This window comes from Oncorhynchus masou, chromosome 13, assembly GCF_036934945.1.
Source record: "Oncorhynchus masou masou isolate Uvic2021 chromosome 13, UVic_Omas_1.1, whole genome shotgun sequence".
Taxonomy (NCBI): Eukaryota; Metazoa; Chordata; class Actinopteri; order Salmoniformes; family Salmonidae; genus Oncorhynchus; species Oncorhynchus masou.
The window spans coordinates 70,641,131-70,656,476 of NC_088224.1; the positions used below are offsets into that span (position 1 = coordinate 70,641,131).

The 15,346-nt window shown below is 39.8% G+C and overlaps 2 protein-coding genes across 2 annotated transcripts; both read left to right on the forward strand.

The window, feature by feature from the left end:
• Positions 1-1,028: 1,028 nt before the first annotated feature.
• Positions 1,029-11,580, forward strand: LOC135552968 (junctional adhesion molecule 3B-like). The gene is made up of 9 exons (XM_064984942.1): positions 1,029-1,422; positions 6,636-6,704; positions 6,807-6,920; positions 7,032-7,184; positions 7,754-7,956; positions 8,108-8,207; positions 8,639-8,771; positions 9,028-9,079; positions 9,230-11,580. Exons 1-9 carry the CDS (start codon positions 1,374-1,376, stop codon positions 9,263-9,265), a joined length of 909 nt encoding a protein of 302 aa, XP_064841014.1. The 5' UTR covers positions 1,029-1,373; the 3' UTR covers positions 9,266-11,580.
• An 88-nt stretch (positions 11,581-11,668) lies between these two features.
• Positions 11,669-15,299, forward strand: LOC135552971 (vacuolar protein sorting-associated protein 26B-like). Its single transcript, XM_064984949.1, has 6 exons — positions 11,669-12,438; positions 12,626-12,782; positions 13,087-13,251; positions 13,451-13,626; positions 13,720-13,862; positions 14,077-15,299. Exons 1-6 carry the CDS (start codon positions 12,216-12,218, stop codon positions 14,212-14,214), a joined length of 1,002 nt encoding a protein of 333 aa, XP_064841021.1. The 5' UTR covers positions 11,669-12,215; the 3' UTR covers positions 14,215-15,299.
• The last annotated feature ends 47 nt before the right edge of the window (positions 15,300-15,346 follow it).

Genomic DNA, 15,346 nt, shown 5'->3' on the forward strand with positions numbered 1-15,346 from the left:
ATGGTGGGAAATACGCATGCGGAGATCATCCGTTCACCCACACCGCGTCTTTCAAAGACATGGTGATTGGAACCAAAAGTCTCAAATTTGGACTCTAGACCAAAGGACAAATGTGTCCATTGCTCGTGTTTCTTGGCCCAAGCAAGTCTCTTCTTATTATTGGTGTCCTTTAGTAGTGGTTTCTTTGCAGCAATGATACCATTAAGGCCTGATTCATACAGTCTCCTCTGAACAGTTGATGTTGAGATGTGTCTGTTACTTGAACTCTGTGAAGCATTTATTTGGGCTGCAATTTCTGAGGCGGGTAACTCTAGTGAACTTATCTTCTGCAGCAGAGGTAACTCTGAGTCTTCTATTCCTATGCCAGTCCTCATGAGAGCCAGTTTCATCATTGGGCTTGATGGTTTTTGCGACTGCACTTGAAGAAACTTTCAAGTTCTTGAACTTTTCCGTATTGACTGACCTTCATATCTTAAAGTAATGATGGACTGTTTCTCTTTGCTTATTTGAGCTGTTCTTGCCATAATATGGATTTAGTATTTTACCAAATAGGGCTATGTTCTGTTTTACCCCCCTACCTTGTCACAACACAAACGCATTAAAAAGGAAAGAAATTCCACAAATCAACTTCTAAGAAGGCACACTTTCTAATTGAAATACATTCCAGAGGACTACCTGATTTGTTTTCGAATTTTGCATTGTTTAAAGTTGGGGATGGCCTATCATTCACGCAAAGTGATGAGACTGGGTGTGTATGTATACCTCCAGGATAATATGGTAACATGCATTGGCTCTCGAACAAATAAATAAAACCAAGGTCATCCAAAATTAACAGTTTTTAATGAAGCCAGAAACGCAAGTAATTCATCTCAGTGATTGACAGAATGTCATTTATGATTGAGTTCCTAGGCGGATTCTAGGTTGAATTTGAACGCGCATCAGACAGTCCAAGTACTTTGAAACCCACGCCCACCGTGACATACAGCACCGCCCACCGGGCGAAATGGCGTGAAAAGAGTGTATTCTGTCTCTCTCAATTTAACCTGTCATGTTCACATAAAATATAATTTGCATTGTTTAGTTCTCTGGGTCAAAGCTGTGATATGTCAGAGAGGGATTACGAATAATTCGTCTTGTTTGGCACATTAATGAAATTGCATTGTTGGATACCATCATTATAAAATAGATGTAAATGTATTTCCGGTCTCGGGACTTATCAGTCTTCCGCCCTGATGCCCTTGTAGCTATGGAAACTCGTCAATGGCAACATCCACCAGCCCGTTCACCCGTTTTGACCAGGGGCGCCGAGTGTGATAGCTAGCTAGCTGGCTTTATGTGTGCCATAATTACCGATCCATTACCAAGGTTTCAAGATGGCGTTACAACGACTGGCGCCTTTGTTCATCCTTTATTCGATTCTCGGTAAGTTATTTTCATTTCCACTAAGATAAGGTTTAGTGTAACGGTACGTGTTGTGCATTACAATTGAATAAATCACAGCAATTCTTTGTTATGGAAATGATCGCGCTGACTAGACGGGCTTCCTAGCATAGCTTGTCCAGGTCTGTAAACATGCTGAGGATGAGCCACACAATTATTAGATGGTAATTCATTTATTTATTCATGCGTTATAATGACATTGAAACGCTCACACATTCCTCAGCAGTTTTTCTATTCATATTTAAATAAAGAGAGAACAAGTTGCACACACACTGCTTTTGTATCTTCTAACGTTGGGCTCTCTTCAACTGTCACTCAAAGTATGATGATGTCAACCACTATTTCCGTCCAGGCTGTCAGGTAGGCCTACAGTTCATTGTGTGAGTTATTTTATTCTGGTAAAGTCTCTCTGCTACCGCACGGCAAGCTGTACCAATGTACCAAGTCTGGAACCAATAGGACCCTGAACAGCTTCTTGCCCCAAGGTCTTAAGACTTCTAAACAAGACGTCTAAATAGCTAATCAAATGGCTACCCGGACTACCTGCATTGACCCTTTATGAACCAGACTTTATGCACACACACACTGGACACACACATTCACAGATACTTTCACTGACACCACAACACATACACATACAACAGACACACTACATACGCCCACACATACATAACATGCACACACATGCATAGTGATGCCACCCCCCCCCCCCCACACACACACACACAATTCACCACATACGCTCCTGCTAGTCATCACTTTAACCCTACCTATATGACAGTACATAGCTACCTCAATGACCTCGTACCCCTGCACATGGACTCAGTATTGGTACTCCCTGTATAGAGCCATGTTAGTTTTTACTCCCTATGTTATTTTTACTCGTTATTTTTATTCCTTATTCACTGTGTCACTATTTCATAGATTAAAAAAAAGATAATGTCTTTAACTCAGCATTGTTGTAAGCATTTCAAAGTTAGTCTACCCTTGTTGCCTACTAAGCATGTGACAAATAACATTTGCTTTGATAAAATAGCACTCTGACAGCGGCAGTGTTTTCAGGAAGACTTTACTAGGACTATCTATGTTTTGAATACATTGTCTTCTGTCGACATTACTGCTGCGCTGCAACTACAGGTCAGAAAGATAACGTTATAGCCAAGTCAGTCTCTGTGTGGTATTGACTGATCATTACAGTTTTATTCACATACTAGTCTACTGCATTTGGTCAGTTTTAATGTTGGTAAGTTATTTGGCTGCTTTTACAGTGGCTGTGCTGGAATGTCTGGGAAATTGCTTTTTTTAGATGGACTGGATCAACAGCTTGTTTTAAAAAAAAAATAATGTTGTTTTCATATTTAGCTTGAAGTGCATAAAGAAAACTGTAGAACAGCTACTTAAAATAGAGCGCATTTCACTCAGGGTATAGCCTCCTGTCTCTATACTGTATGTATTAAAACAACAAAGGGATTAGAGAGAGAGAGAGAGAGAGAGGGAGAGAGATGGTCTCTAATATTCACCAACAACATATGCCACATTTCTATCTATTTTACTGTCTGACAACATTCCATTTCTGATTAAATTCTTCACATAAACACATAGATCTCTTTCTTGATGTAGGCTACACAGTGTAAAGTTGGGCTTTCGGCTATGGAATGCTTTTATTCCAGGCACACAATAGCAAATCAGCCATTGTCTTCTTAATTAACCACAGATTCTCTCCCACGCTCTAAAAACTGTCTGGGACAACAAAGCCTCATGCAGGCGGGGATACAGTAAAGCTTGGACACCTAAAATATACAATGAGACAATAAGTGTCTGTCTGTCTGTTGGCAGCAAAAAAGGAGAAGACTTAGGATAGAGACATGTAGTTTAAGCTATTTATAGTCTAGTAGTTCATATTATCTAAGTCTATGTATATTGTAAAGGAATTGAAGGTTAATGGGTGGTTTTACAGGGATTGGCTGTCCTTGCTCTGTTTACCAGGGGAAGATTTGTTGGACAAGCTCTCCTCGTGTCTCTCAGGATGGCCAGTAACTGTTTGGTGTAAAAATAGCTCATGATGTACAGGGGTGGGAAAGTCAGCCGCAGAGACGGAAGCTGAGACCTAAGAGTCGGATCTCATCAGCATCCACAGCTGTGCTAATATGACTGTGTACTCCACTTTGGCAGGACCCATGTTTTCTCCACTCTCAGTGCTGGCTGACTTGGCTTTCATGTGGATCATGAATTGTTAACCAGAGACATTTTAATTCAGCCGTGGAGTAGGGCTGTTGCGGTCATGAAATTTTGTCAGCCGGTGATTGTCAAGCTAATAACTGCCTGCCTCACGGTAATTAACCATTAATTAACATAAACACATTTAGCATATCCTGGCTTCCACGTAGCCTACAAGCTATTGATGCAGACCTTTGGAATGGCCAGTAACTATTAAAAATCTAAACATATAGCCCAACATTTGTATCACAACTAAAGTAGCATAAATAACTATAAATGAAGCATATAGGAGTACCTGTTTCTTTGTTAACCGCTCAACACAGAATAGCCACATCTACATTAAATATATATATATATTTTATTTTTTAAATCATTTTTCTTCCCAATTTCGTGGTATCCAATTGTTAGTAATTACTATCTTGTCTCATCGTTACAACTCCCGTACGGGCTCAGGAGAGACGAAGGTCGAAAGCCATGCGTCCTCCGAAACACAACCCAACCAAGCCGCACTGCTTCTTAACACAGCGCACCTCAAACCTGGAATCCAGCCGCACCAATGTGTCGGAGGAAACACCGTGCTACCTTGGTTAGCGCGCATTGCGCCCGGCCCGCCACAAGAGTCGCTGGTGCGCGATGAAACAAGGACCCCTCCCTAACCTGGACAACGCTAGGCCAATTGTGCTTCGCCCCGCAGACCTCCCGGTCATGGCCGGCTGCGACAGAGCCTGGGCGAAAAACCCAGAGTCTCTGGTGGCACAGCTAGCGCTGTGATGCAGTGCCCTAGGCCACTACGCCACCCGGGAGGCCCGGAACATCTACATTTTAAAAGTCTAATAAATCCATATAATATAGCCTACACCATCACAATAAATACATTATTTATTTTAGACGGGTCTAAAGAAACATAATATGAAGAAAATGTAGTCTATTTCAGTAGGACCAGAATAACATACTCTGAGTTGTCCTTATGTTAGGTCCTGATCTGGCTATGCCATATGGCTGTGGGGTACACTAGTTCATTTAGCAGACAAGATTTGCTTAGAATTCCGTGGTATCATTTTTTGTATGAAGAATACAATTGAACATAGCTGAATAAAATAGAGAGGATATTTTCTCCAAACAATTTGAGGGAGTGCGCACATGTGGCTATTTTGTGTTGAGCAGTTAACAAAGAAACAGGTCCTCCTATATGCTTCATTTAGAGTTATTTATGCTACTTTAGTTGTGATACAAATGTTGGGCTATATGTTTAGATTTTTAATACATTCTAAGGCTGCATGATACGACTCTAATGATGATTTGAAAAAAGTTGCATGAAAGGCATGAGCTCTGTTTTTTTTTTTTTTGCGCGGGCTGCACACACTTCATCAGTCTCTCATTCACAATTTGACAATCACTTGATAATGCTTCATATTTCCCAGCAGCATCACCTTTGTGTGGCCTTAATGTCCCCTAAAAAAATGTATGTGTTTTGCAGCCAGTGATCGTTGTGCCCTTGGGCTGAATATAATAATTATAATTCCCTTTTCCCGGCTGCGTGCTTGGAAGCACCTCTCACTGCCCTGGCTCTTTCAGATAGCTAAATTCTTATTAGCCAATGCCCGTCCACATTTACTTTTTTGTCAGCCAACAAGATGAGTAGGCCCAACAAACAGTAAAAGCACTAGCCTATGTCAATCTACAATCCCCCATAGTACAAAAGTTGACCTATTCTGTGTGAGAAATAAATATTCCAAACATAGTCTGGGACAGTTGTGGGATGCGATATATCCCAAATTATTAAAACTACTAGCCTCAAAAACATTTTTTTTAAGGCAGATGCAACAGATCAGAATGTTTAGCTTAAAATGTTGATAAACTATTAGACTATTTCTTCGCATTAGAAGCGTAGCAATGCGCACACAGCAGTAGTTTACACGCGCGAATGTTCCAAAATGCAATCAATTAGCGGGAAAACACCATGATCAAAAGTGACCGCAAATGCGATTATGCATGTATTGCTTTTATTATAAAGATGCATTTTTTATGGTGAAAAGGATCTTTCTCAAACTCGAAACTCACGCTCTGCGTATATACAGTTGAAGTCGGAAGTTTACATATTTTAATTTTCATGCCAGCCAGGTAGGCTATACTCCTGTTGTAAAGATAAGCAATGTGCTTAATATTAGGAAAGTTTAGAAATAAATATAGTAGGCCTAGCCTATAGAAACGTTACACAACATGAGCTCATGGGCTCTCATGAAGTGTTTGATTAGATTTTCAATTACATTTGCATTGATGTCAGAGTGATTAGAGGGACAATAGAGTGCTGAGTATCGGTATGTTTCTAATGACCATGTTTCTAATGACCATCAGCAGCATCAGAGCTTGGAGAAGCCTAATTACCGTGACTAAATGGTCACATGGAATTTTATTGCCATCATGACTCGTGACTGCCGGTATGGCGGTAATATGGTCACCGTAACAGCCCCACCGCAGAGTGCTTTTATCTGTCTGGATTATACCTTGGAAGTATTTTATACACTTGGATGAATTGTGCTCCAATACATTACCGTCTGTTTTCACCCCTCATTTGGAGTCCTTAACACCGCTGACGCCGACATAGAAGAAGGGACTGTTTCCATTACTCACTGTGTGTTCCTTTAGTAACTCTTAGGCCTCCCTAAGTATATATCTCAATTATTTAATTTGAGAGTGTTTTGTAGAATTAGAAGTAAGGAAACATCACTGACTAATATTGAGACTTGTGCTCCCGTCGAGATGTGCTCCACTTGCCTCTTATATATAGATGAGAAATGCTTCCGGAGATATGATTAATCCTGACCCTAAGGTTCATTCTCACCCTCTCTGTAGCGATAGGCCTACACCTCTTGACCCTCTAATTTGATCTGTTTAAACAGGCATTGTCCTGGGATGAAAATTCTGAAGCTTGTCAATCAGCTTATTTTTTTTTCTCACTTCTTTTTTGTCTTTTACAGGCTACATTCCATCACGTGGGGTAATCCTCCGAACCACAGACAAGACTGTGTGGGCAAATGAATTTGAACGTAAGTCACTGAAACACTGACTCATTCTCTCAGAATAATTTTTCAGGCTCTTCTGTTGTCTGCCAGTGTTTTGACATTGTAGTATCACTGTTTTCTTCCCAGCTATTGAGTTGACCTGCTTGATAGAGTCCATCTCAACAAACAACCCCAGAATCGAATGGAAGAAAATCAAAAACGGTGTCCCTAGTTATGTGTACTTTCAAAATCACATTTCAGGTAAGATTATTCTTTTTTTAAGCACTTTACCAATACCAAATTGGCCTCAGAACTGTTATTATTCTCTGTAAGTGAATGAGAGGTTGGAGTGTGTTTTTGCCTCTCTGTTAGGGGACTTGGAGCACAGAGCCCAGCTGATCCAGCCAGCCAACCTACTGATCCTCAACACCAGCCGTGCAGACACTGCAGAGTACCGCTGTGAAGTCGCTGCCATTGATGACCACAAACACTTTGATGAAATTCTAATCAGTCTTGCTGTCAGGGGTGAGGACGTATTTTCATATTCCTGTGTAAAGTTTTAAGCCTGTAGTAGTTTGCTATGTTTTTTTCAGCGTTGTTGTCTATTTCTAATTATAAACTGGGTGATTTGAGCCCTGAATGCTGATTAGCTGACAGCCGTGGTATATCAGACCGTTTACCACGGGTATGACAAAACATGTATTTTTACTGCTCTAATTAGGTTGGTAACCAGTTTATAATAGCAATAAGGCACCTCAGGGGTTTGTGGTATATGGCCAATATAACACATCAAAGGGCTGTATCCAGGCAGTCCGCTCTGCGTCTTGCATATGAACAGCCTTTAGCCGTGGTATATTGGTCATATACCACAACCCCTCGTGCCTTATTGCTTAAGTATAGACTGTGGTATGTGCTCCCTCTCTCTGTAAATAAACTGTTCCATGGGTGCCGTAGTATGGCCTCTGCCCTTAGCCTAAGTGTATGTGTGTCTTCCGGAGCAGTCGGGATAAAGCAGAAGTCGAATTCCAGTTGGACCTTTGTGTACAATTAGAAAAATAAATCTTATTTTTCCTCTTTTTCATCTGTCTATACAGTAAAGCCTGTGGTGCCCAGGTGCAGTGTGCCTGTGGCGGTGACTGTTGGCACGTCCTCTGAGCTGCGCTGCCTAGAGAACGAGGGCTTCCCTGCCTCACAGTACCGCTGGTTCCGCAACAACGAGGAGCTTCCCCAGGACCCAAAGAGCAGCCCCAAGTTCATCAACTCCACCTACTCCATTAACGCTGACACAGGTGGTCTGGTAAGGAATCAATGGGACTGGGAGGTCGAAAGGACACTAGCTATATGATTATCAAGTTAAATGAGACAGTAGATCCAACTGTTGGATGATGTTAGTACAAGAGAAAAGCTGTATGATCTATTGGGGTTGATTTTGGCGTTTTTCCCTGCAGAAATTTCGCAGGATGAGGAAGGAGGATGCGGGAGAGTATTTCTGCCAGGCAAAGAATGAAGCTGGACATGCACAGTGTCCCGCACAGCTGATGGACGTCTGTGAGTAGGCCATGCTGTACTAAATACCCAACTGACATTCTTACCGCGACTATGTATTATGTTTAAATATGTCAGTGTGTCATACCGCTGCCACACTGAACATACCATTGTGCGTTACCAAACCTGCTTGTGAGTCACATGCATCTACTCTAGTGCACATAAATCATAGTGGTTGACATGGAAATGCATTTCAAGGTCATTCCTTTAAGTCAGGGTTCCCAAACTTTATCATGTTATATTAGAAATATTATATCTGATTGGGCTTCTTGCAGTCTACAAATTATTTGTAATTATGTTCCGGCACCCTGAACGTCCGCTCAAGTATATAAATTGTCCCGCGGCTGAATCTAGTTGATCTTTGCTTTAAGTTGTTTCAATTTGAGTTCATGTCACCCAGATCTCATCTCAAAATGCCCTGCTTGTATTTTCAGATGATGTCGACATAGTGGGGATTTTTCTGAAGGTGTTGGCGGCATTGGCCGGATTCACTATTGTGATGGTGGGGGTTTATCATGCACACAAACATGGCTGCTTTTCCTCCGGCAAGGATCACACAGGAACCAAGTGAGTAGGGCTATGTAGTTTCAAGTTTCAATGTTTATTTGCCACATGCACAGGATACAACAGGTGTAAAAGAGTACAGTGAAATTCTTACCTTGAGAGCTCATTCCAACAATGTAGTGATAATAATAGTAATATAGATAATAACCCAAGTACGATATAGGTTGAATGTACTGTACAGTGACATGCTATGTGCTGTGAATTGCTTAGTAAGCCTTTGTGTGGACATTAAGGATTTTTTTTTGCGTGTGTGTTTTAGCTACAAATCGCCAGCAGCAGATGATGGTGTTGAATATGCCGAAGCCGATGAGGTGAATAAAATTCACTTAATTCTGTTTTCCATATTCTATATTATTATTGAGCTAAAATGTAATCACAATGTATTTATCAAAATGGCAAACAAAAATATCAACTGCAGATGGATGTATTCTTTTGATAATTGATATTCCCATTTCCATCAGGGTCACTTCCGGCACAAATCATCATTTATAATTTGAAATCTGAGATAGAAGACCGTCAAGAGGAGACACACTGAAGAGGAGACACACTGAAGAGGAGACACACTGGAGTCAAAAGTGCATCAAATCCCATAATAAGGCTTTGTGTGAGAAATTTAAGCTGTAACATTGCACATTCTTTTTTGGTGCGCATCAACAATTAGCTTACCAAAGTTATCATCTTGAAAAAGATCAATCATTATTTCAAAATTTCTGATAGGCAATTGCAACGTTATGTCCCTGTTAGTACACCGTTTTTTTTTTTTTGTCGCACAAATATGTTTTGTCCTCAGTCGTTACTGTAACTACAACTACAGTACGATTTTAAGCTTTGACATTTGAACTTCCACCAACATGTTCATCTAAACTGATGCTGGAACATTCCCCCATACTGTTTTTGGACAATGATTTTTGACTTCCAAACATTTCTACAAAATATATCAACCCTGTTTGATATATCAAATTGATCAGAAATACAGTGTAGACATTGTTAATGTTGTAAATTACTATTTTAGCTGGAAACAGCTGATTTTTTAAAATTGAATATCTACATAGGCATACAAAGGCCCATTATCAGCAACCATCACTTCTGTGTTCCAATGGCACGTTGTGTTAGATAATCCCAAGTTTATAATTTTAAAAGGCTAATTGATCATTAGAAAACTATTTTGCAATTATGTTAGCACAGCTGAAAACTTTTGTTCTGATTAAAGAAGAAATAAAACTGGCCTTTAGACTAGTTGAGTATCTGGAGCATCAGCATTAGTGGGTTCGATTACAGGCTCAAAATGGCTAGAAACAAAGAAATTTCTTCTGAAACTCGTCAGTCTATTCTTGTTCTGAGAAATAAATGCTATCCATTTGAGAAATTGTCAAGAACCTGAAGATCTTGTACAACGCTGTGTGCTAGTCCCTTCACAGAACAGCGCAAATTGCCTCTAACCAGAATAGAAAGAGGAGTGGGTGTCCCCGGTGCACAACTGAGCAAGAGGTACAGTGTTTAGTTTGTACAGTGTCTAGTTTGAGAAACAGACGCCTCACAAGTCCTCAACTGGCCGCTTCATTAAATAGTACCTGCAAAACACCAGTCTCAAAGTCAACAGTGAAGAGGCGACTTCAGGATGCTGGCCTTCTAGGCAGAGTTGCAAAGAAAAAGCAATTTCTCAGACTGGCCAATAAAAAGAAAAGATTAAGATGGGCAAAAGAACACAAACACTGGACAGAGGAAAGAAAGTTATTTGTTTCTGGCCATTTTGAGGCTGTAATCGAACCCACAAATGCTGATGCTACAGATACTCAACTAGTCTAAAGAAGGCCAGTTTTATTGCTTTAATCAGAACAACAGTTTTCAACTGTGCTAACATAACCATTTTGCAATTTTCTAATGATCAATTAGCCTTTTAAAATGATTTAAAAAAATTATGACTTGGATTAGCTAACAAAACGTGCCATTGGAACACAGGAGTGATGGTTGCTGATAATGGGCCTCTGTATGACTATGTAGATATTACATAAACAAACCTGCCATTTCCAGCTACAATAGTCATTTATAACATTAACAATGTCTACACTGTATTTCTGATCAATTTGGTGTTATTTTAATGGACACATTTGTTTTGCTTTTCTTTCAAAAACAAGGAAATTTCCAAGTGACCCCAAACTTTTGAACGGTAGTGTACATACTGTCAGTGAGTGGGGCATGTATAAAAAGCTGATAATCTGAGTCAACGGGCACAATGAAACAGTCTGTTGTGCTTAATAAAGCCAACTAACTTTATTCTCTGCGTTCAGAATAACAAAGAAACATATTACAGTTATACAGTATAATCCCAGTATAATACTGCAATTTAAGATGTATTATTATGAGTATATCAAGTAATTATGATTTTTTTTCAGAGTGATGTTTCTGTTTATAAGTGACCTTCTGTGCTTACTAATGACCTACTTTATGAATATTGGACATATTGTCCAGTTTTGACTCACAATTAACTGTATTTTCTTTATGGACACAATATACAATATTAATGGATGTACAGGCAATACAACTTTGTTAGAGAAAAATGTCTACACATACATTTTTATCAGTGACAATACATCATAAGTATTAAACAATGTTTCAAATTGAAATTGTTAAAAATGACTTTTTGAAACATTATTGATATAGTTATTTTTTCATTGGTATTCTTTGTTTATAAAATAACACTACTCAGGAACTGTTGTAAAATGTTAATTGTTCATTCGTTGTAGTGCAAGAAATGGATACTGTTATATGCTTACTTCATTTTGTCAATAAAGACATAACATAAGTAACTGTATTTACTGTATTGTTGGGACTTTTTATTTGTAATTGACTACAGAAGAGTTGAACCTCTATTTTGAAAAATAATGCCGTCAACCAGACAACCCCGGAAGTGCAAAATCATAGGAAATGATCGCTTGCAACATTATGCTACTTCAGGAAAGATACAATTTAACAATTCAGTGCGAATAACATTCTGAATGAAACAATCAAGACTCACCACATTGTTAATCGGTTTCGATGAATGACGGATACATCTTGAGTTCGGGGGAAACGCAACATTCTTCAGTGTTTGCAGATATCACCATGCTTTGTAGTATTTAGGCTATTTATTTAATATATAGGGATACGAAGATATGGTGCTGTATGTGTAATTGAATTGAATTTGAGAAGAGATATAAAGGTAAAATAACGCTTACATTTGCATATTTTTCGAGACCGCTCGGAAATACTACCTTCTGTGATCATTTCTGGTAACAAACAAGTTGGTGTTTTTGCACTTTCCGTCATTTCGAATGAACTACTGAATTTACTTTTGTAAGAAATAGGGCACTGAAAGTGTCACCTACATTGGTCTTTAAAGATCTGTTCATGTTCAGATCCGATAAATCTTAACCTTGTTCATAAAACGGCACAGAAAAGAACACAAGCATGAGTTTCTTCAGTTTTGGCCAAAGTGCAGAAATTGATGTAGTTCTGACTGATGCTGAGACGAGAAAGAAGGCTGAACATAAGACTGAAGATGGGAAGAAGGACAAATATTTCCTATTTTATGACGGGGAGACTGTGTCTGGAAAGATCAACGTTACACTGAAGAACCCTGGGAAAAGACTGGAACATCAAGGGATCAAAATCGAATTTGTAGGCCAAATTGGTGAGTATACATCTTAGTTTAATGTCGAGACATCTATTCCAAATGAATCATAATAAATGCAATGGCCCCTTTTCTGTTGAACTTTTTGATCAACAACAGTAGTGTCATATGTGCCAATACGCCTAGATGCATTCTTCTATGAGGGAGTGATTCTATTGCGATGTGTATACCTGTCCTTTCTTCACAGAGCTGTACTACGACAGAGGAAACCATCATGAGTTTGTCTCCCTGGTGAAAGATCTGGCAAGGCCTGGGGAGCTTACTCAGTCACAGACCTTCGATTTTGAGTTCACCCATGTTGAGAAGCCGTATGAGACCTACACTGGCCAGAATGTGAAGCTGCGGTAAGGAAACATGCAGCCTGAACATTCTCTGCCAAAATAACTATTACTTTATGGCTCACTCTTTAACCCAAGTTCACCTTTGACCTGTCAGTCATGTGCCTAGCACTACTTCCTCATCAAGAGTAATGTTTGTGTGCTTCACATGCTCAAATGTATTGCATTACACACACAGCCATTATCATTATCATAACCAGTAATTATGATTTATCTTCTTTTATAGCCTCAGGATGCAGTGAGGATATGTTGTTGGATAACATCTGAGAATACAGCAGATTTGCTCAGTGTCTGTTGGTTGTACTTGCAGGTATTTTCTGCGTGCTACGGTGAGCAGGAGACTGAATGACATCAGTAAAGAGATGGATATCGTGGTGCACACACTCAGCACTTACCCAGAGCTCAACTCATCAATAAAAATGGAAGTTGGGATTGAAGACTGTCTCCACATTGAGTTTGAGTACAACAAATCCAAGTAAGGGTGAAATAGATTTTTAAAAATCACACCCTCAGTCACCTAATTTTTTAAAACTCAATTTACAAAATAACAAAATGCCACCACCTCTAGTCACAGGAACATGCAGAAACCATTGTAGTTTAGAACCTTTCCTTTGACTATATATTGTCTTTTTGTGTTATAGCAGCCCTGTGACGATCTCTCCTGTCCTCTACAGGTACCACCTGAAAGACGTAATTGTGGGTAAGATCTACTTCCTGCTGGTGCGGATTAAGATAAAGCACATGGAGATTGACATCATCAAACGGGAGACAACTGGCACCGGTCCTAGTGTATACCATGAAAATGACACCATCGCAAAATATGAGATCATGGATGGGGCTCCTGTCCGAGGTAAAGGATATAGTGAAGTGGATTGTATGCTTTTGAAAATGGCAATGCTCAACTATCCATCAGGTCTGACTGAGTGTTTTTATTATGTTTAAGGAGAGTCAATTCCAATCCGGTTGTTTCTGGCTGGCTATGAGATGACTCCCACCATGCGAGACATTAATAAGAAGTTCTCTGTGCGTTACTACCTTAACTTGGTGCTGATTGATGAGGAGGAGAGACGCTACTTCAAACAGCAGGTATGGAACAGGGGCTTCTGATGGGTAATTGTTAGCAGTGATCCCAGATAAAATGATGTGCCCTTAGAGGGAATTTATCAGGCGTCAGGTTCAACATGGTGTATCCACTGTGCTGCACTTTTTATACATTGCATTCCTATCTAGCATTAAATGTTTCCCTATGGAAATTCTTTAATGATTAAGACAATGAGCTCAAGACCACTTCCTTCTCCAGGAAATCACACTGTGGAGGAAAGGGGATGTGGTGAGGAAGAGCATGTCGAGCCAGGCCACCATCGGAGCCCAGCGGTTCGAGGGCTCAGCCAGTTCAGAGAGCGCTCTGGAGAAGGCGGCGAGGGAGGACAGCGGTTAAAGCTCATACTCCTCACAGAACGAAAAGTAGTGGGGGCACCTGTCAGCTCACATGATCACTGATAAAGTAGCCCTGTTTATTAGGGCTGCTGAATAAAGGGATAACGGAAGGCTTAAGGGAAGACTGTAGGTAAACACCTGAACAATGAAAAAGAAGCCTGCATGAGGCATTACAGGGGCCTAAAATTCCGCTGCAGGTCAACTCCCTCAACACACATATCCAGTGAAAGCAAAGCCGGCCACTTGTTTAGATCTCCCCCTGTGCGTGATACCCTAAAATGTAATATTATACTCGGTCTTCTTCAAATGATCAACCTTCTTCGTCAAAGTATATTTCTAGCTTTAGCTTTATATATGAATGGATTCTAACTCCGTATACAAACCTCTATTGTCATAGGGAGTTGAAGACCTGACTAACAGCGATGCATTTTGAAAACATTCCATACCCAGTCAAATGTATTCCTGACATTTTGATGTGGTCTGTCACAATGAAATCTGAAATTTTAACTTTGCACTGATTATATGTATCCATTGCTCCTCCACATACACATGCTCTCAGTCCTTGTGTAATGATTGCACAGTGAGATCATTGGAAGGTTTCTATTGCATTGTAAGTGTTGTCTAATTTCTTTGAGTGAGAGGGCTGGATAAATTATTACTTTCCCATTAATTTATAAATCCTTCAAATAAGAGCCATTGAATCTCTCACCCTCTTATGCCGTTAAACCGTCTTACAGTGAAAAGCATTCAGACGGTGCCACAATGTGACTATTACATTCACATGCTTTACCTAAGCATTCTAATAGTGTTAGGCAGGGATTTTAAGTGCTTGTATTTGAGGTCTGATAGTAAGGAGTCGTCTGTATCTTCCATGTTAGAGACTTGAAATATTGTGCCTAAGTGTATCAATCGAGCAAATTAATATGTTTAACAAATCTTTTAGCCTGAGGTTTTCCTGTTTTTTTTTGTGCTCTTCAAATTGCTAATCTATAGCCCCTTTCCCCAAAACTGAAATACATTTGCCAAATGCCTTGTTATCCACAGACATGTTTTGGTATATAAATAAGTTGATGTGTGCACCTGAAATATTTGACTGATGGAATGATTGATTGCCTTTACTCTTGGAAATGAAA

Excerpts from the sequence above, each read along its gene's own strand:
- LOC135552968 (XM_064984942.1), top strand. The coding sequence starts at position 1,374 with ATGGCGTTACAACGACTGGCGCCTTTGTTCATCCTTTATTCGATTCTC. Across the intron at positions 7,957-8,107 it reads ACGCTGACACAGGTGGTCTG|AAATTTCGCAGGATGAGGAA; the intron begins GTAAGGAATCAA and ends TTTTCCCTGCAG. Across the intron at positions 8,772-9,027 it reads AAGGATCACACAGGAACCAA|CTACAAATCGCCAGCAGCAG; the intron begins GTGAGTAGGGCT and ends TGTGTGTTTTAG.
- LOC135552971 (XM_064984949.1), top strand. The coding sequence starts at position 12,216 with ATGAGTTTCTTCAGTTTTGGCCAAAGTGCAGAAATTGATGTAGTTCTG. Across the intron at positions 12,439-12,625 it reads CGAATTTGTAGGCCAAATTG|AGCTGTACTACGACAGAGGA; the intron begins GTGAGTATACAT and ends CTTTCTTCACAG. Across the intron at positions 13,252-13,450 it reads TTTGAGTACAACAAATCCAA|GTACCACCTGAAAGACGTAA; the intron begins GTAAGGGTGAAA and ends TGTCCTCTACAG.